Source organism: Mirounga angustirostris, unplaced genomic scaffold (genome assembly GCF_029215605.1).
Source record: "Mirounga angustirostris isolate CCGP_5_RB_7025 unplaced genomic scaffold, mMirAng1.0.hap1 SCAF_12, whole genome shotgun sequence".
NCBI lineage: Eukaryota > Metazoa > Chordata > Mammalia > Carnivora > Phocidae > Mirounga > Mirounga angustirostris.
In genome coordinates, this window is record NW_026991720.1 from 14,203,479 (window position 1) to 14,225,826 (window position 22,348).

The 22,348-nt window shown below is 45.8% G+C and overlaps 1 protein-coding gene across 2 annotated transcripts in view; it reads right to left on the reverse strand.

Moving 5' to 3' along the window:
- The window catches only part of TBXAS1 (thromboxane A synthase 1), a 147,781-nt gene that overhangs the window by 70,695 nt on the left and 54,738 nt on the right, over window positions 1–22,348 (reverse strand). For both annotated transcript variants that reach the window (XM_045864187.2, XM_064574894.1), the window contains exon 4: window positions 6,937–7,033. In XM_045864187.2, the coding sequence (XP_045720143.1) occupies window positions 6,937–7,033 (97 nt within the window). The remainder of the gene's footprint in view (window positions 1–6,936; window positions 7,034–22,348) is intronic.

A 22,348-nucleotide genomic window follows, 5' to 3' on the forward strand; every position in this document is an offset into this window, starting at 1 on the left:
AATTCTCCCAGTGGGCCCTGAGAGGGACCCTTGCATCTGAAGCTCAAAACGGCTCTCTGGGATGCTGGCGGGATGCCATGGTTTACCCACTGGCGCTGACTGCCCCCTGCACTGGGAGCCAAACACACCTGGTGGTTAGTTCTTCTAACGCTCATACTTGATGCAAGAGGAAAGAGGCTCAGAGAAGTTGAAGGACTGGTCCATGTCACTCAGCTAATAAAAGGCAGGAAATCCAGAATCTGATTTCATTTCTTTAAGCCATGTGCCTTTCACCATACCGCTGGGCCATGGCTTGTAGAAGGTGGGGGAGAATGGGAAGAAACTGGGTGTTATTAAGAGAGACTGGGGCAATGGAGGAGCACGAGGGTCAGGACTCACGGGCACGGTGACTTGACTTCATGAGATGTTCAGGAATACAACTACTGAGACACCAGAATTGCTTCTGTGGCTTATTGACTGTTCTCTCCCCCAAATTCTAGATATTAATCTCCTGTTTTACACACTTGTTTCTACTTCTGCCACCACAAAAGTTAAAGAAAGGAGGTATAAATACAAGAACAAGATTTTACTTCGCCTTTTTTGAAAAATGTAAAGATGGCTTCCTGTCGAAGCAAGGGTCTAGTAAGACATGAAACATGAAATCATTTTCAGCAAGATTTTGAAGTTTTAAAAAGTTCTGCAAGGCACTGAGAGAAGAGCATTTGAGCATTGAAATCAATACCACTTAGCACTATTCCTACCTTCCTCAGGCTTCATGATGCACTCAGCACCTTTAAAAATGTTAGAGTTCACACTTACCAAGTTGAAAACACGAAGCTAAGTGTATTTCACAGATCAAATGCACTTCCCTGGGCCTGGCTTTTTCAGGACCAGCCACGTCCAGACCTGAGAAAAGCAGGTGAAAGGGGAGGCCTACAGGGGGTGGGCATCCCATTGTGGGTGTCACTTGGGAACTTCCCACGGGCAGCCCATCCCAGGATGAGATGCTCCCAGCTCAGGCTAGAGGGTTTCCGGTGCATAGCACAGTGTGTCATAGAAGTCAGGGCGTCCTGGCTCAAAATAGGGCTCAGGCAAATGAGATTGCACACATCTGTTTCTGGCTTTTGGCGGTCTGGGTTTTACGTATGAATTTCTGCCTTGCTCAGAGCTGTGGACCAATCATGTGCACTGACTCTTCTCAAGAAAAACAAAGCTACTAAGTGAAATAGGTCGGCCAGAGAAAGACAAATACCATATGATTTCACTCATATGTGGAATTTAAGAAACAAAATAAATGAACACAGGGAAAAGGAGAGAAAGAGACAAACCAAGAAACAGACTCAACTACAGAGACCAATCTGATGGTTATCAGAGGGGAGGCGGGTGGGGGGATGGGGCGATAGGTGATGGGGGATTAAGGAGTGCACCTGTTGTGTTGTTGTGTGGTGCCTGGGTGGCTCAGTCGGTTGGGTGTTTGACTCTTTTTTTTTTTTTTTAAGATTTTATTTATTTATTTGAGAGAGAGAATGAGAGAAAGCACATGAGAGGGGGGAGGGTCAGAGGGAGAAGCAGACTCCCCGCTGAGCAGGGAGCCCGATGCGGGACTCGATCCCGGGACTCCAGGATCATGACCTGAGCCGAAGGCAGTCGCCCAACCAACTGAGCCACCCAGGCGCCCAGGGGTGTTTGACTCTTGATTCAGTCTCAGGTCATGGTCTCGGGGGCGTGGGATTGAGCCCCACGTTGGGCTCCACACTCAGAGGGGAGTTTGCTTCTCTCCCTCTCCCTCTGTCCCTCCTCGCCCTCCCCACCACCACACACTCTCTCTAAAATAAATACATAAATCTTAAAAAAAAAAAGACAAAACCATAAAAGGAGTGCACTGGTGATGAGCACCGGGTGTTGTACGGAAGCGTTGGACCACGAAATCGTACACCTGAAACTACTATTACACCGTGCGTCAACTACCTGGGATTTAAAACTTAAACCCACAAAGCTGAAAAGAGCACTCAGGGTTTGACATTCTCACAACGTAAATCTTACTGCTCACATCTGAAAACCTGAATGTTTTCATTTACTGGACGTTTTATTTAAGGGGAAGGGAATCAGAAATTCTAGAGAGGCAAGTTTCCCAAAGCTGTCACCAGTTGGAGGTGTGGGGGGCCCATTTGACGGCAAACCCGTGGAGCGCCCCCCCGCCCCCAGCTCCGTGGACCCTGCAGGCAGGCCCCCAGGGCCCCAGCACAGCTGGCCCGCTCCGCCTGGAGCCCTGGTCAGAGCTTTCCAAGCTGATGAGCTGTCAGGAGCCCACACGCTCCTGTTCTCTGGAACGGGGCACTGCAGCAGATGCTGGGGGTAACGAGGTTTTCAGTGACTCATTTGCCTCAGAACTTTCATAATCTTTGCCAGCAGCCAAAGCTTGTGGTTTCACAGGGAAACCAATGATGCCCACGTGCGTGTGGGCAGAGGCAGCAGCTGCGGCAACCCAGGCCCTTGGGTCTCCATGATTCTGGATAAAACCATTCACCAAATCCATTACGTGGCTATAGGTGCGACTCTCGTGAGGCAGTGGTGGGGCTGGACCTGTGCCTGGACGGGAGACCCCCGTCTTCCTGTGTTGCCCGTGAGGACCTGAGGGCCGGAACGCACACCCCACACACATACAACTACCACCACCTCTCACCTCTGCTCCACACGCAAGCGGCAGGACTGGGGGTGGGCAGGCCTGCGGCCTGACCCGCGCCCCATGCTGTCATTTTGGACCAGAACATAGAGCTCCTGGCGGCAGCTTAGTGATCGACCACACTATCTCCATGCCCCCATCCAACTACACCACTCCAACACGAACCACAGACCGCTCTACCTCTTATCAACCTTCCCACAGCTTCCCCGACTCCAGGCCCTGAGGGGAGGCCAGGAATAAGAAGTCCCACTGCTGGTTCTGACCATTTCTGTGGAGTCACGTGAGCCCAGCTCCAGTTTCCACAGATACTTAAAAAAAAAAAAAGGCTGCCCCATGGCTTCGTTGAGTACCCGATAGCAAAGGGGAGCTAGTTAAAAATATCTAAATAAAAAACCCCAGATCCTGAGGTGCTGGGACAACTGAGGTTCTAGAAACGCGAGAAGATTGATTTGGGTTTAACGGTGAGGTGTGGTTGCAGGCCCACGAAGGTACTTCAGGAAGTGCTGAGGGCTGTGATAGCGGCCCACGGAGCCCACGTGGAGAAGGGGCAGGACGTGGCCGGGACACCACGCGGAAGTGAGGGCCTCAAGGAAGGCGAGTGGGAAGGCGAGATACCAGAACTGCCACCCCGGGTCTGAGTCATGGTGTCTTCAGCCCAGGCTTCTCGAGGTGGAAAAAATAGTTCACTCAACAAGTTTGAATTCAAATATTTGCTCCGTACAGATGTGTGTCAGCGAGTTCCCTGTGGTGTCACTCCACCTCCGGCTGCTCGGCTCCGTCAGTCCCTCACGGGATGCTTACAGCTCACAGCAAATTCTAGAGCCAAACCCAGCTTCCCCTATCACAGCCATTCTGCACCAGGCTGTTCTGGGACACGTGTAAGTCAAGCCTGGATTTGTGAGCAGAGATGGGCTCTCACAGTTGAAAAATGAAAGCATGCGTTATTTAAGTTCCTTCTCACTTAAGGTATCAGACTAATATGCTGAGGTATTTTCTGTATCACAAGGGACCATTTGGTGGAAGCTTGCATGGAGTAAGCATTTAATGTTTACTGAATGAATGTATAATAAAGCTGAATTGCTGAACACTTAAGTAAACATGGCTTATTAGAGGGAAGGCAGCATGGTGTCAGTATGAAGAAAGCACGCCTCACTAATCTCCTTGAGTTCTTTGAGCAGATAAATAAGCATATGGATAAGAGGGAACCACAGAACCCGATTTAATTTGACTTTCAAAAACCTGTGAGAAAATCCCACTCTAAAGATGGTTTTTAAAAAATTGAGTCACTAAGGATTGTTTTGTCATGAATATGGAATTGGCTTAAAGACCATAAACAAAGCTAAAGATAAATGAATACATTCCCAGATGGAAAACTATAAACATTGGGGTTTCCTAGAGATCTCATCTTTGATGGGTCTTTTTACATGTTTGTGAATGATCTAGAAGAGGAAGTGTGGATCGAATCTCCAGGTTCAGGTAGCAGAGAATGGTTCTTCTGGGGAGGATGTTAAGTTGATGGAGATTCACTTCGGTTTGAACAAGAATATATTGGGTACTGAATAGTCATCGTGCATTTGGGCCGTGAGGTATTCAAAAGACATAGACTCTGAAGGAGCTAATAATCAAGTTAGCATGATAGCCACACCTTTGTTTAATTGTAAATAGCAGAAGGCACCATGGGGTCAGTGATGATGATGATGTCTCTGTACGTGACAAATGCCATGAGGGTTCAGACAAGGGGAAAGGTAAATGTGGATTGAAGTAGGGAAGGCTTCTTGGAGGAGGCAGCATTTGAGGAACAGCTAGGGTTGAATGGCTGTAGAAGAAGTGGAGGGCCTTGCTGTCGACAGCAGCTAATGCACGTGGAGCGCTTGTCTTGCCTGCATAGAAGGTGGGGCTTGTCTGCGTGATCTCATTTAGCCTCACAGCAACCCAGTGAGGTCGATCAGATGCTTCTTTTCCAAAGGAGGAATGAGAGGTTTCAAGAAGGTAAAGGATCTACTCCAGCTCACGTGGCTAGTAAACGTGAGACCCGCTGTTAGCTGCCTCCAGTTCAGTGAGTGTGGCAGGATGAGCAAAGGCACAGGGGCAGGACTCTCTAGAGCAGGTTAGAGAAAGAATGGAGGGGTTGGTCCACCTGGAGCGACAGCCCGTCTTGGGGGAGGGTGGAGCATATGTAATGATCTAAATGACAAAGGCCCTTCAGTCTCATCTGGGGAGCTTGAACTTTATCCCCAGGGCACTGTGTGGAGTGGAAGAAGGAAAACGGAACCATATTCTGGGGATGGTAGTCTGGGAAGTAGCAAAAAGTTAATCTGGGGGATGGAAAAAGGACAGACAACTGGCTTGGAGGAGAAATTGGCTGAAGCTGAGGCAGCTTTGTTTTGTGCTCCCTGCTTAAACCTGCATGCTGAGTGTATGCCTGCCCCCCAGCACATCACTTAGAGCACAGCCGTCTTCCAGGTCAGCTCTCGGGGTCTTGTGCCCTGGTGACATCCTGACGTCACACGGCTGCCACGTCCCATGTCACTGCTGGGGGGCGGGGAGGGCTCAGGTGCCTTCGCCTGCTGGGACGCAGCTTGGGGGTCCGGGCCCTGTGATGCACTGACTTCCCCCATTTCTTTAATTGACCTTCCTTACTGAGTCTGCCAGAGCTGCGTGCTACATGAGACTCCGTCCCTAAGATCCCGGCAGCACGTGAGAACTTCAGGGGACTCTGAACGGCAGAGAAGCAACATCACATTTGGGGAGGAACATCTAGAGGCAGCAGAGAAGTTAAGCTTCTGCAATTCCTTCAGCCACCCTGAGGTGACAGCATTAACAGGTCAGGCGGTCACCTCCTTCTAGTGGCCATGTGGTGTCTGGCATTGGGCCTGACACTCTGGGGACAGAAGATGAGCTCGTTTGGGGTGAGCAACCAACTACTCGTGAAACCTTGATGATCAGAAATGTCACCCGAGGCAGCTGTTAATAGTGGTGGTGGTAAGGACTTGAGTTGGGAGGTGGCACGGGAAACCCTGCTCTTCCTCCTGTTAGTCATGTGACCAGGGTTGTCACTTAACCCCTGAGTCTTAGTTTCCCTGTCCGGAAAATAGAGATTGTACCAATCTCCTAAGTTTTCATGAAATTTAATGAGAAAAAACCACTCTGGGTGGTTCAGCCAGCACGGAACCCAGGAGAGCTATGCTAATATCTTTAAGACTCAGCCCCAGAGATCTATCTAATAAGCCTTCCCCTGGTCCCATCCCAGATGGCACAGCGATTCCCACTATAGCACAAGTACCAGACCATACTGTACTGGTCTCTTTGCCCGTCTGCCACTGTCACTAGACTGCAAGCTCTTTCAGGGCAAGCCCACATCTTCTATCTCTTTAAAATCAGCACCTAGACAGTGCCTGGCATATGGTGGGTGTGCAAAAGTTTGCCAAATAACCAAGAAAAGTGGATATATTACCTACTATTCCCATAAGAATGGAAGTTGAGTTCAATTTGCCCCCCTCCCCCGCAAAAGTTGTGATTCTCTGAATTCTCATAAGCAAATGCTTATTAATTCACTTTAGAACCTTTCCAAGAATCAACATAAAGGTTATTGGTCTTCTCTGCTAGAATTCCAATCCTTCCCATCTCTGTAAAATAGGGACAACACTGATGTCTGCCTCTATCAGTCACCTCTTTCATTCTTTGGGAGTTCTTGTGAAAGATAGAAAGTAGGATATGTACTTTCTAAAAAAGATGGAATGTGCACGTTCTTTAGTGGATTGGATTGAACTGACATCGCGTAGCCCTCTTACAGCCTTCTCCTGCTACAAGAGGACGAATTTCCCTTGTAATGTTGCTTGTCTTCCCTTTCCAGCCTTAAGACTTTTATAGGCTCTGAGAAAGATGTAAGCACAAGAGGCTTGAAATTTTGCCTTCCCTCTGATATTTATTAACCTTCCTCTGTCTTCTTCAGTCACTTGACCTGCACCCTCTGGATTCCTCTAGCTTTGAGCACAAGCTTTAAAAAAAACCCTTCTGGTTTTAGCATTTTTATTAGCCAGAACTTCTCTTGAGTTTTAGCTTTCTTGAAGTGTTTCTTAAATGCAAATGCCATTCTTTTCTACCAGTCCTGCATGTCTCTTTTGAAAACCTGAATTCATTGGAGAGCTGTTTTGAGTGGAACTGATCTAAACCTGGTAAGAGACCCATTCGTGTCCCTATTAGATGTGATGTGCAGTCTTTGAATCTTCGAAATGATTCCCCATTCATCCATACGCAGAGAGAAAACAACATACCATTCTGTTGGTAAAGTTATGGAAGTTCTCAACCAACACCTGCTCGATCATGTCTGGCTCAGAGATAACAATAAACATCCGGCGACCAAGATAGTACCTGGGGGAATAAGAAAATTACTTTAAAATGTGTTGTATTTATCTACCCATTTCTCCTTTCCAAAAAGAATTCACCGTGCTTAGAATGAAGGATAAAAGGCAAATAGGAAGTAAAGATGTGGAGAAGATGTAGAAGTGTGTGTGCTAATCGTGAGGAATAGTATAGCTGTGATGATCTAGCATCAAGTTTCATTCCACAAACATTTCTGGAATCCTACCGTGCACCAAGCCTTGGAAATTCTGGGATAAATAAGACAGAGTCCCTGCCCCCAAGGAGCTCATGGCCTGATAGAAAAGATAGATCTGTAAATGTAAACACAATATTAAGGAATTCGTAAGATCCAGGAGTAAGTAAAAATGGCAGTGGTCAGCATTGTCCATATTGTCCAAAAATGGGGAGACAGGCATTCTAGCAAAAGGAAGCCAAAACTTTTATATGTTGATCCTTGGAGAAAGTCTAAAGTGAATTAATAGATGCTGTGCAAATTTAGCAAAAATCAAACCTGCTGGTGAAGGGCTGAACATCTGGTTGCCACACCTGTGCATGAAGAAGTTCAACAGATACTTCTGACATTAATGAAGAAATGGAGGAAAGGAGCAGCTGGTCAGCTGGTGGTAGTGAACTCTGAGTGGAGGCAGCACTTGAGTACATGTCTGGTTACAGTTATCTAAGTACTGGGGGCACAAAAGCAAGTAAGACCCAGTCACAGTTTTCAAGGGTCACAGAGTCTGATGGGAGTGAAAGTTAGGTAATCAGCACCCAGTGTGGCATGTGACAAGCAGGGGTAACATTGGAGGCACACCCAACTTCCCAGAGGTGGTGCTTCTCAAACTGTGTTCCAAAAGATAAGCAGGAGTTAGTTCAGGAAAGTGGGTGGCAAAGGGGGTGAGGCTATACTAGGCAGAGGAATCTGTTTGTGCAACTGTCCGGGGACAAGTCTGCTTAGGGGAACTAGGAGTGCTTGGCTACATGAAGCAAACCCGAGTGGTGATGATGAATGGGTCCACTGCATAATGGCATGTCTTTAGTCTATGAAATTATACTTTCAGGATGTAATGTGATCACTGTCATATCCAGCTCAGAGCAGTAAGGAATAGATTTTAAAGGGTAAAGTCACAAGATATGAAAACAGCAAAGTTTACTCTTAATTCTTAGTTATGAAGAACTTTCCAAAACCTAAAAATGGCTTTATTTTTTTTAACTCTTTTCTCACTGACTAGGGGAAAAATGAAAAAAAAATGTGGCTGGCACATATTAGGCCCTCAGAAAATATTCACCTGAGTGATCATATTTTCCAAAATTGTGGGGGAAATCTTTGGGAAATGGGAATGCAACAGATATGGTAGAAGGGAAGAAATGATACTAAGTAGTTTTTATTGTTTTTAATCAATATGGCAATAAACCAATCCTTTCATAAAATTTATGGGGTGTGTCATGGAACTCTTGAGAATCTAGTGAAAGCTGCAGACATTCTCCTAAGAAACATGGACATTCACAGCATTTTATATACAACTTGAGGGGTTCTTGGACCCCTGAAACCCACTCTAGAGCAAAGCTTCTCAAATATAAAATATGCTTAAAAGCCACCTGGGTTTGAAGAACTAACTGCTGAAAATTTCTCCCATTTGACAAAAAATATAAAGTTACAGATTCAAGAAGCTGAGTGAATCCCCTATAGGAGGAACCCAAAGAAATCCACACCAAGACATATCATAATTAAACTTCTGAAAACCAAGAACAGAAAAAAATCTTGAAAGCATACAGGGAGAAGGGAGGGATTATTTATAGGGAACACTGATTCAAAAGACAGCAGATTTTTTATCAGAAACCATGGAGGCCGGAAGAAAGTGGCCTATTTCTCAAATGCTGAAAGAAGAGGACTATAAATCACAAGTCCTATACCGGGAGAAAATATATTTCAGGGAGGAAGAAGAAATAACAATTTTGTCAGATGAAGGAATACTAAGAGAATTTGTCACTAGCACATCTACCCTTAAAGAATGGCTAAAGGAAGTTCTCCAAACAGAAGGGAAATAATAACAGAAGAAAACTTAGAACTTCAGAAAGGAAAGAATACTATGGAATGCCTAAAAAGTAAAAGACTAGGCTTCTTATGAGTTTCTCAAATGATACTTGATGCTTGCAAAAATGATTACACCATCTGATGTGGGGTTCGGTATACTTAGAGATAATGCTTAAGATAATTATAGTTAAGAAGTAAGGAGGATAAAGGGACCAAAATGGAAGTAAAGTTTCTTCACATCACTCAAAGGGGTAAAGCATCTATACCAGTAGACTGAAAAATTACATATGTATATTTATGCAACCACTAAGAACACTCTACAAAGTGATATACAAAAAAATTTTTAATGTCATAAAGGAATTCTAAAAAATGTTCAAGTAACCCAAAAGAAGGAAAGACAAGTGAAACAAGAAATAGAAGAAAACAAGTACATTACTCTGTTATAAATATCATGATTAGATAACAGTTTGGAATTTGTGGCTGTAGCTAACATAGTATTGGGACAGAACTTTATAGCATTAAGGGCTATCTTAGAAAAAAAGGAAAATCTCAAATGAATAAGTTCCTACTTCAAGCAACTAGAAAAAGAGCAAAAAACCTAAATCAAATGGAAGGAAGGAAATAATAAAAAAGAGCAGAAATGAATAAAACTGAAAACAGAAAAAAGAAAATTAATGAAAAAAATTGGCTCTTGGAAAAAATCAATAAAATTAGTAAACATCTAGCAAGACTGACAAAGATGAAGAATCAAGACACAAATCTTGGAGTCAAGACAAGTCAAGTCAAGACACCAGTATCAGGAATGAAATGGGATATCACTATAGATTCTACAGCCATTAAAATAATAAGGGACTACTGTAACAACTTTACACTAATAAATTTGACAACTTAGAAGAAACGATCCATTTCCTCGAGAACCACAAACTACTAAAGCTCACCCAAGATGAAATAAACAATGTGAATAATCCCATAGCCATAAAACAAATTGGATCCATAATTTTAAATTTCTTGAAAAAGACATGTCTCAACTCAGATGGTTTCAGTGGAGCATTCTACCAAACATTTAAAGAATAATTAATAATTTTACACACTCTCTTCCAGAAAATAAAAGAGGAACAATTCCCAACTCAATTTATGAAGCCAGTATTACACTGATACCAAAACCAGAAAAAGACAGTACGAAAAAAGAAAACTAGATCAGTATTTCTCATGAACTTGGATACAAAAATCTTCAACAAAATATCAATAAGTCAAAGCCTGCAGTCTTTAGAAAGAATTCTACACCACAACCAAGTGGTATTTATTCTAGGTATACATGACTGGTTCAATATTTTTTTTTAAAGTTTGTTTAATTTATTTATATATATAATTATTTATTTATTTATTTATTTAAGAGAGAGCGAGCATGAGTGGGGGGAGCGACAGAGAGAGAGGAAGAGAATCTCAAGCAGATTCCCCACTGAGTGTGGAGCCTGACACCAGGCTCCATCTCATGACCCTGAGATTATGACCTGAACCAAAATCAAGAGTCACATGCTTAATCGACTGAGCCACCCAGGTGCCCCAGGCTGGTTCAATATTTTTTTAAAAATCAATATGATCCACATATAAGTTGCATTAAAAAATTATGTGATCATTCAGTTGATGTAGAAAAGAGCATTTGACAAAATCCAGCACTCATTCATAATAAAAACTCTCATGAAGAGGGGAAATTCCTCAACTTTAAACTAAAAAGTATCTACAAGAAATCTACAAAAAAACCGCCAGCTAACATCACACTTAATGGTGAAAGAGTGCTTTTTCCTAAGATTGGGAAAAGACAAGGACATCTACCCTCTCTACTGTTATTCAATGTAGTACTAGAACTTCTAGCAAGTGCAATAAGGCAAGAAAAATAAATAAAAAGCATATAGATTGAAAGGAATAAACAAAACTGTCCCTACTCTCAGATGACATCATTGTCCACATAGAAAATCCTATGGAATAAAAAAAAAAGATCCTGAACTAATAAGTGAATTCAGTAAGGTTGCAGTATTCAAGATCAACACGTACACACATTAAAATCAATAGTATTTCTGTATACCAATAATGAACATGTTGAATTCAAAATTAAAACACAATGCCATTTATAATGCAGAGGAAATAAAGAAGACCGAAATAAATAGATATAGCATGTTCATGGATTGGAAGATTCCACACTATAAAGATGTCAGTTCTTTCAAAATGGATCCATAGGTTCAGTGCAATTCCTATCAGAAGCACGGCAAACATTTTTGTAGGCATAGACAAGCTTATTCTAAAATTTATATGGAAAGGCAAAGGATTTAGAATAACTAAATCCATTTTGAAAAAAAAGGGTGAAATGGGAGGAATCAGTCTACCAGATTCCAAGACTTGGCTACAGTAGCCAAGAATGTGTGATATTGGCAGAAAAATAGACACATAGATGAATGGAACAGAACAGAGAACCTAGAAAAAAACCCGCACAATATCCTCAACTGATTTTTGACAAAGATACAAAAGCAACACAATGGAGGAAGGATAGCCTTTCAACAAGTGGTGCTGGAATACTTAGATATATATTGGCAAAAAACCAAACCTCACACCTACAAAAATCAACTCAAAATGGATCACAGAGTTAAATGTAAAACATTAAGCTGCTAGAAAAAAAAAGGGGAAGAATCTTTGGGATCTAGGACTAGGCAGAGTTCATAGACTTAACAAATGTACAATCCATAAAAGACAAAAATCGATCAATTGCACCTCATCAAAATAAAAATTTTTGCTCTTTTAAAACCCTGTCAAGATGAAAAGACAATTGACAGTCTAGGAGAAAATACTTGCAAACCATATATCTGACAAAGGACTTCCATCTAGAGTATATGAAGAACTCATAAAACTCAATAGTTAAAAAAAAACCAATCCAATAAAAAATGGGCAGGGGTGCCTGCGTGGCTCAGTTGGTTAAGCGTCTGACTGTTGATTATAGCTCAGGTCATGATCTCAGAGTCAATGAGACTGAGCCTCACGTTGGACTCCTCACTCAGCGGGGAATCTGCTTGGGATTCTCTCTCTCCCTCTCCCCCTCCCCTGCTTGTGCATGTTCTAAGTTAGTAAGTAAATAAATAAATAGAATCTTACCCCAAAATGGGCAAAAAGACAGGAAAAAATATTTCACCAAAGAGGATATACAGATGCCAAGGAAGCACATGAAAATAGGTTCAGCATCATTGGTCATTAGGGAAAGGCAAATCAAAACCACAATGAGACATCAGTATACATCTATCAGATTGGCTAAAATATAAAATAATAGTAACATCAAATGCTGATGAGCATGTGGAGAAACCAGATCATTCATGCATTGCTGGTGTGGATGTAAAATGGTACAGCCTCTTTGGAAAATAGTTTGGAAGTCTCTTTTTTTTATATATAAAAATATATATATATATTTTTATTTATTTGACACAGAGAGACACAGCGAAAGAGGGAACACAAGCAGGGGGAGTGGGAGAGGGAGAAGCAGGCTTCCCGTGGAGGAGGGAGCCCGATGTGGGGCTCGATCTCAGGACACTGGGATCATGACCTGAGCCGAAGGCAGACGCTTAATGACTGAGCCACCCAGGCACCCCAGTTTGGAAGTTTCTTAAAAAAACTAAACATACACTTACCATATGACCTGGCAATAGCATTGTTGGGAATTTATCCCAGATGAATGAAAATTTATGTTAACACTAAAACATGTTCATGAATGTTCATGTCAGCTTTTCTTATAATAGGCAAAAAACTGAAAACAACCCGAATGGTCTTCAACAGACAGAAGGTTAAACAAACAGTGGTATATCCATATAACGGAATACTATGCAGCAACAAAAACTCAAACTGTTGATATGTGCAATGATTTGGATAGATCACAAGGGAATTATGGGAGTGGGAAAAGCCAATCTAGAGAGGTGCCGTGTGATTCTGTTTATATTACCTTTCTGAAATAACGAAATTGTAGAGAAGAAGAAGAGATTAGCTGTTGTCACAGGGGTAGGGCTGGGAGTGGTGAGCGGACCGATCTGGCTCCAAAGGGTGGCACTAGGGAGCCTTGTCGTGATGGCACAGTTCTGTATCTTGGCTGTGGTCGTGGTTACATGTGTGATAAAATCACATACATCTGGGCGCCTGGGTGGCTCAGTTGGTTAAGCGACTGCCTTCGGCTCAGGTCATGATCCTGGAGTCCCGGGATCGAGTCCCACATCTGGCTCCCTGCTCGGTAGGGAGTCTGCTCCTCCCTCTCATGCTCTCTGTCTCTCATTCTCTCTCTCGCAAATAAATAAAAAATCTTAAAAAAAAAAAATTAAAAAAAAAATCACATACATCTACGCACACACACACACGTGTGTGTAAACCTGATAAAATCTGAAGAATATTGTGGGTTATAGCAGTGTATCACACCAGTAAGTTTCCTGGTCTGATATTGTACTATAGCTGTGTGGGAGGCCATCCCTGGGGGAAACGGGGTGAAGGGTACACAGGACCTCTCTGTACCTTTTGTGCAGCTTCTATGAATCTAGAATTCTCTCAAAACAAATGTTTTAAGTCATCTGGGAGCTTAATGAGCTCTACAGTAATAGCTCTGCTCCTCACTAAGTCAGATCAAGTAGGCCTGGGAGGGGCCAAGAATCTGCATTTTAACAGGCTCTCCAGATTCTGATGCCAGGAGACACAACCCCCACGCTCTGGGAAATGCTGTCTGAGAGAGTGATTTTCAGCCTCAATGGCTGGTCAGAACTATCTGTTAAGCACTCAGAAAATAATGCCTGGCCCCACCCAGACCTGCCTGACCAGAGTCTCTGGGGTGGAACCTGGTCCCCTTTAATTTTAACAAGCTCCCAAGGGAGTCCTGATGTGACTGATGGTGACCAGGTTGGGGACCCACAAACCCCAAGTTAAAAATCCTGCTCTATATGTAACCAAAGTTCATACTCATTCTCAATTCCCTATATTCTTAGGCCTAAAACAAAAGCATTTACACTAGGGTGCACACATATTTTGGTAATATATTTCTACTGATTTAGTTATTACCAAAATAATTTTACATGTGATCTGGATTTTTCAAAATAAACCCTCGAAAAACAAAATAATACTTCTACATTCAAATGGAAGTTGTCCTTCCAAGTGGGCACCTTGGGAGTCTTTGTGCTTTTTTTCTAGTAATACTGCTAATGCTAAAAACAATTTTGTCACAATTCCTTTAGAATTGCTTCAGAACTGGTTTATGAACCTCGTGAGAAAACTGGCCCCATTTTACATGTAAATTGTGTAATCTTATGAATTTATATTTACACAAACGCTCATCTGTAGTTTGAGGAGGTCCTGGAAAGATTTCGAATAGAGAAAAATGTAATGAAGATTGTTTTTCAGGCTTCCCTTTTGGGTGCCTGGGAGGGCTCCAGTGTTCCTGTCCGCCCAGCCCCGTGTCAGGAAGCACCCTCCCCCATTCCGTGCAGTACTGAGGAGCTGTTGAGGATAACACCTTGTCATTCCACCCACCAAGTCCATCCCCAGCATCTGGTCATGGGGATGGACTCGCCACCCAGGCGTGCCAGTCACAGTGTCTCATCTCCTTGGCAACAGTGACTGGTCCTGGGGTGGACACATGACCCAGTTAGGGCCAGTCAGAAACCTTCATTGGATATATACATGGAGACTGCAGGGAGAAAGCTTTGTCTTTCTCCTGGAGTTGCTAAACCGGGAATATGTGAGTACGGGACTGTCGGCGGCCATCTTTCTACCCCATGTAGGAACTGCCTGCAGAAGGAGCTAACTGGGACAAGCAGAGATTTCAGACAAACGGGGTGTCAAGGAAGTACAAATCTGTTGAGGCTCTGCCTGTTGCTGTCCTTCCCGGGTCCTCCCCACTTCAGTTATAGCTTCTGTGCTTCAGGTCATTTGAGTTGGGTTTCCATCCTTTGTCAATCAGAAGTCCTAACCAATATGGTGCGCCCTTTCCCCCTCAACTTTGTGAACACCTGATGCCCTTCCGCCTCTCAAAATATACTTCCCTAAGGGGTCTGATCTCAGTTTTGTACATCAGTGTGACGTTATGGGGCATCTCACTGCTTCCTGAGATGGGGTGGCATACTGCCAAGTAATATGCACTAGAGCCCGGGACGTGGTATCTGGGATCAGCCAGCGTTGCAACTCGCTCAGACAACCACGGCAGGCAAACTCCGTAAAGCCCAATTCTGGGCTCCAGCTTCCTCGCCTCTGAAATATGGAAGCAAAACATGACAATCTCTGCAGTCTGGTGTGCCTCTGAATCCTCTAATTCCTATGAATTAAAAAGGAAATTACATCATGGTCTTTGAATTTTAAGTCTCCTTTCTATAGGGTGTGAAGGAACCTCCTAGATCAGTGAAATGAGCCAGTGAAGTGTTCAACTGGGTTGAGGACCGTCCTCAGACCCTTTGAGTGAACCACAGCTGTCCCCATTTACTATTTGCTTACCACCTGCCAGGCCTTGTTCTAAGTGCGCTGCCCGTATGATCTCGTTTCATCGTCTTGGGACATGGATGCGGTAGTTACTATACCCACTTTTCAGAATAGGACACTGAGGCTGAGAGAAAGGAGTTGCCCGAGGACGCGCTTCTCCCAGGCTGCCTGGTCTATGGAGCGGCTCAGCGTTGAGCAGGTGCACGAGCGGAAGCCACCAGGCCACCAGCTGCGCCGACGGGGTCTTTTCAAGGAGGGAACTCAGACTAGCTTCCTGTTTCACGGGCCAGACCCCCACCCCCACCCGCCACCCAGTTACAAAGGTAAGTTCTTGCTTCATCTTTTGGTAAAAGTTCTTAGCCACTTATGTTCATTTATATTTATTTATGCACATAAGAATCTGCTTATTGAACTCCAGAGCAACTGGTTGAAGAGAAAATTTAGGCCAATCAGTGAGGTATTGTGCAAAGAAGAAATCCCACTTGTTTGTTTAATTAGCAGGTTTTCTTTTTCTTTTTTAACTGACCAGTCCGTTCAATCAAGATAGTTGGTAACTGCCTTCTGGGCACCGAGGCTGGGTAACCTGCCGCTATTAGCCTGTGGGCTGCCTGGCCCTGTTCCAGAAGGCCTGCACCTGTCAGGGGCGGCCAGCCTCTCCAGGCTGTTCATTAGAGGCACCTACAGGACCCGACACGGGAGGATGGCCAGGTGACATAACCGAATGGAAAAGCATGTTGTAAACTAGTACGTAGAGTCGTGTAAATAAATAATAGCCCATCTGACTCTTCATCAGTTCACTCAACAAGCATTTACGGAGCACATACTCTGTGTCAGGTACTATGCTGGGGCATGCTAATAATATCCCTGGAAAAAGTCTAGAAGAAGCTATACTAGCCAACAGTGCTGGTATCCGGAGCAGGAAATGATGGGGGACTTGGACTTGTCACGTTGTGTTTATTTCTTTAGTGTCCCAGTATTTTATAATGACTGCATGTGACTTTTCTAATAAGAAAAAGACAAAAGGGGGGAGAGAAAGAATTTCTCACCAGATTGGCCCCGTGGTGTCTTTCAAGAGTCAGGGTGGGGCTTGGGGGTTGGCAGTGGCGTACCTGCCGGGACTTGGGTTCAAGGCCCTGCCCTGTGATTTCACAGCTGTGTCACCTTGGGCAAACCACAGCCTTCCCGAGCCAGCTTCTTTAATCAAAGAGGCCGGCTCAGAGGGTCGGATGAAACGCATGAAACTGTTGTGCCCACAGTAAAGTTTTAGGTAAGCACTGGTCATCATCACCTCTCCATCAGAAGTGTGAGCCCCCCCCACCCCGCCACGTGCCCCAGCAGGTGCACGAGCAGAAGCTGCTAGAGCCACTTTGTAGGGGGTGAAGAGGCTGGGTGAGGGGTGCCCCTGCAGGAGCAGGTGATATGCTGGTCCCCCACCCCCCCCGGCATCTGCAGAAGGAATCTAGATGCTCGTCCAGAGACTCCTGGTTTCCAGGTAGAGTCTGGAGACTGGATGGGGGTCTTCAGCTTTTCTGGCAGCTGCTAAGCATTAAGCATCTGATAAATCCTTGCCTCGGTGACCGTGTGATTTCCTGGGGGGTGGAGGATGCCGAAGGCTAACTACTGGCTTGGCCTTAAGCCTAACCTCTGGCCCACCCTGTAGATGTGCAAGTGGTAGGACGCTCAGGTGGGGGGGTGGGGAAGAGCCTGAAGAAGGTCATTGTGGTGAGAGTCTAGGACTCTCACCTTCCAGAAAGTTCTGAGAAAAGCCAAGTAGAAGTCCAGTGCCAGTTGCACTAGGGCATTTGGTTTTCTGGGCTGGGCAGCTGTCATGGCACTGGGAGAAAGAATGGCCCTAGGAGGCCTGGAGGTCTGTCCCAGCTCGGCTCACTGGGGCATCTTGCTATCCAATCTGTCATGAGAGCCCCGGAGGCTTGAGTTAGCAGAGAGGCAGAGCAGACTCAAGCTGCCAGGGACACTTTTCTAGAGGAGCAGTGACCGAGTCACAGGCCCGTGGGGTCTGGAGTCACTGGGAGCAGGGAGTGTGCCACCTGTGTGGGGACACCTCAGTGCACACATGCCCGGGGGCTGATCCTGACCTCACAGCCCTACGGAGCCTGATGGACCAAACCGACCCCTCTTGGCGGGGCCTGGGGCCTGCTCAGTCTCTTCCTCCTGCCTTCTCCCTCCTGGTAGAGTCTCTGGCCTCTCACTTCCTGGCTGGACTTTGGATCTCCCATTCAGAGATGTATGTCTCCATCATCTGGCTTGTCTTCCCAACCTGCTGCTTGTCTATACATGGGTCCTGACTCAGTTATCCACCTAAGACTTTGTAAAATGCAAACCTAATGGCACCACTCCTTTATTTAAAACCCTTCAAAGGTTGGTCACCCTCAAGGCCTTTGGCAGTCTTGAGCATGGACTGCAGCTTCCCTCACAACCTGGCCCCTGCCTTGATCTTCAGCCTCATCCTTCCCTATTCCCCATCACCCCAAGAGCCAGGACTGATGATCACCCTGACTCACTGAAACCTTCCATCATCCCTCACCTCCACACCTTTGCACAGGCTGTACCCCCAGCTTTCCTGGAACAGCATCCCTCCTTCTCGTTTTCCTGCCTGGTTAACTGCTAGTCATTCTCCACTAACTATAGTTAGATGTGTGCTTGGCTATCTTTCCATTTCATTGTGAGTACTTTAAACCAAGGAGCCTTATTTTATTTATCTTTGCCTTTAGCACTGACTACAGTTGTGGGCATGCAGTAGGAGTTCCATAATGTTAATGGAGCATGTGTATTCCAGTCCCAACCTCTATGGCTCCTGGGTAGGGGCCCCATCTCTCACGAGGACCACCGCAGTAGCCCCTAATGGGCTCTGTCTCCAAACCAACTCCTCCCTCAAGACCAAATCTACCTTTGAAAACAGAAGCTGATTATGTCATCCCATGCCTGAGAAGCCTGTAATGGCTCTCCGTTGTTTGAAGTAATAGGCCCAGCCTCCTGGCCCTCAGGAGGAGCCCTGCAGGAACCCATAACCTCTCTCCCTACCCGATTCCTCTTCCACCAAAGTTCCCAAACTTTCTCAATTCATGGCACCCTTAGTGACTCAGTAGCTTTTCAGAGGCCCCCAAGGCCAAAGGAAGTACCCAGCAGTCTCATTTTTAAGCACATAAGTCCAAACAACTCAATAATTATTCGTGTTCTAACAACTTAGTGGACATTGGAAAAAGGAATACACATAAATTCAAAGTACTTCTCACAGTGTCCAACAGATGTCACTGTGTTCCCCGTGAATATTTAAAATATCCCAGGAAGCCCCTGCAAATTCACCGTGGCACCCTGGGTTGCCTTAGTACACAGTTTGGGAACCCACAGCCACATACAGTTGCTGAACAGAAGATTATTTGTGGTTCCCCAGATTCGCAGTATATCTCCATGCCCCATTCTTTCACTCACAATTTTCCCTCTGATATCCCGGTTTCCATCTTTTTAGTTTGGAAAACGCTTTCTGAGAGTCGGGTCACCTGTCCGCTCTTCTGTGGAGTCTTCCCAGACCCCTCCTTATAGTTTCTATAGCGCCTGGTCCACTCCTCCATTGATTTGCCCCTCATTCTGTTTTATTTATGGACAGGCTCCTTACTACTATGGATTCTTTGAGGATAAAGCCTTATTCTTATTTTTCCCTTGCATCCCTGAGAAGCTGGCAGAGCACCCCATACATAGGAGTAAATGGCGGGATGGTTCGGAATCTGCCTTTTTCGTTCTAGGAAGTCACTTGGTGTCCTCTGGACGTCCCAATTCCTGCTACCGGCCCATTTGAGGCCAGACTCGAAAGCTCAGAACCTTGTTTCTCTTTATCCTGCATTCCGAAAGCCAGCTGGCAGTCCCTGTGGCCCCCTCCTCCTATTTCTCTCCCACTGCTATGGAAGAGGCATTCACGTGCAGGACTGCTCTGTGGGCTTCTTCACCGGCGTGTCTCCCTTTGTGGCCTGTGCTGGTGATCTCAGTTCGGGCCGTGTGCAGTCACCCGGGCGAGGGGGGGGTGCGCTGAGCACGCAGAACACTTAGATCACCTACCCACTGCAACCCAGTGGCTCTGCCAAGGATTTCACTGGAATCAGAGGTTCCATGACATGGTGACACTGAGGCGAGCTGCTGAGACCCCCTTTAGGGGAGGACTTGTCCAGCCACCGAGCGTGTAGTCAGCAGGGAGCCTCCAGTCTCACTTCAGGGTCATGGGTCAACACGGACCAGGATGCTGCTCCATCTTTGTCCCCCTGTCCAGATGGTCAACTTCTCTTGCTCTGATTCCCACCCCAAGATCTTTCTCTAATTGTTCTTACTGGATAGAACTCTCTTCCTTCTTCCTCCTCATCTCCCTGTTATCATCTCTCAAGACCGAGCTCAAGTACTGTCTCCCCCTGGAAGCCTTCCCTGCCTTTCTGGGCCCATGATTCGACCCAGTTCATGGCTTCAGGATGTCTGGTTAATCATGTATTCAGTCACTTACTCCCTGGCATTCTTGTGTAACTTGGCCCAGGTCTGTGTTTTTCTTCTAAATTAGATGCCAAATTTCTTCAGGAAACAAGAAATGAGTGATACTATTGTGTGTGTGTGTGTGTGTGTGTGTGTGTGTGTGTGTGTGGAAGGGCAGGATGGTCTCCCCACTGCCATCAGCTCAGCGCTATCCACACAACCAAGACTAAAACATCTGTTGGGTGCACGATGCCTGGGGTGGAGCCAGCAGTGAGTTCTTCCAGATGTGGGGAAAACTGTCCCCTCTGTCTTTGTGCCATTGGAAGAAAGGGACCCAGACCCTGAAAAGAGTGTGGGAAAGGTCCTAAAGAAGCGGGGGAAAGGGAACGCCCCTCCCAGGATGAGCTGAGAACTCATGGCAGAAAGAGCATTGCACTTGGAGTTAGAATGTTGTGACTGTGGGTTGGTCCCTTGAGTCTTGAGGTCACAGTCCCTACACCTGGTAGATTTCCCAGGTATCAAGTAGAAAAGCAGGTCTCACCACCCTTCCTTAGGGACCTTCTTGGCTCCTGCCTGGAATACGCTTTGTTGGTCCTGAGGTGGATTTCTAGTGGTGACAATAGGGGGTGAATGAGGACTCTCGACTGAGTTCACACAAGCCAGCTTGGAAGAGGCCGGAGAACCACAGAGCCCCCAGGGGAGTCCATGAGAGCCAGGCCCGCCTGTGACCCACTCTGCCTGCAGGCCATCTCCTGTTCGTCCCTCACCCAACCCATATCAGCCACACCCATGGAAAACATGCAATGTGTGCTCGTGAGGGGCCCAGGTCCACAGCCGTCATGGTGTGTGGGTGGTGGCAGGGTCCTACCGGGAGGCCCGACGCTACCTAGGAACAATCCCAGGCCTGGCAGCCAGGAGACTCGGGTTCAAGCAGCACTCCACTTTTCAGGAGTTTCTGGCTCTGGGGCAGGAAGTTAGCCTCTCCCCTGACCCTCAGCTTCTTCATCTGTAAGATGAAGGGACCCTTCCAGTCCTGGTGAGTTGTGACTCTGTCAAGCTACCATCGGGCTTTCTCCAGAACAGAGATTTGGTGGAAAAAGGGCAATGGGCAGCACAGGGGGGGAAAATTATCTGAAACAAACCGACAACAATAAACTTCTCTAGTCTATTGAATATACCCGCCCATTTAATTTATTCAGTTAATAAAACTTATTCCCCAGAGGGGGATAGGCAGAGGTAAGCTACAAACCAATGTGGCTGTGTGAGCATGGGTATATATATCTAGCTCATAACAATAAAAAAAAAGAGTAATTAAGAGATGTATTGAAGTGTATAGAAATCCTGAAGGACACTGAAGAGTCCAATTCAAGTTACTGTCCTTGGTGCAAATTTAATTCAATAGGGAATAGATAAATAAAAATAAAGAAAAAACAAATTCAGAACAGATGTTAGGCAAGCAATTTTTTTCACAGTAAGAATCATAAACGTGAAGAACAGCCTATAAGGCAAAGTTGTTGATGCAAAGAGCATCAAGCTACTAAAGAAATAGTTAGATGGCACTGCGGGGACATTTGGCTGTGCCTGAATATTCGCGCCCACGTAGTGATGCCCAGGCATGTAGATTGCTGGGTACCGGAGGGGGGCTGCGTGTGTGTGTTCCAGTGGGTGTGTGTCCTGTTGCAGAGAGGACGTGGAGGGCATATATTTGTGTGAGACTCGGTAGCACAATCTCCTCTCCCCAGATGCCATGTGGACGCAGAATATGAATAGTGGGGCTTCACAAACGCTGGAGTCGGTTCTAAAAAAGACAAGGAGGTCGGCGAGGAGCCCCAGTGCCAGGATGACGCACGTGCGGTCCTGGGCCAGGTAGCAGAGCGGGTGTGGGACTCCAAAGACAGGAGAATTCAGGGGCAGAAGGATTTCAGGCACAGTGGGGGAGAGGCGAGGGGCAGGAAAAAAAAAATTTAAGCCCAGATCATAGTGTTTTAGAGAGAGAAGAAGCTCCAAGATGATCGTTCTAGCCCAACCCTGCTCCCCCACCCCCCACCCCCCCACTGCATAGCTAGGAAAATAAAGGTCCCAAGAGTTGAGGTGACTCATGGGCACTGCCTGGACACCTGCCATGGCCGGGAGGAGGGGTGGGGGCAGGAATTCTCCGGGAGGCACAACAGTCCAGAGACACTGCCTAGCTTTCCTGAGGACCTGCAGCAGGGGGGAGTGAAGCTCATCCCACACCTGTCTGGGGACGGCTCCTGAAGCTGACAGTCTCCCGGGGCACCTGCTGGTGTAAGAAGACCTTTCAAGGGGCGCCTGGGTGGCTCAGTTGGTTAAGCGACTGCCTT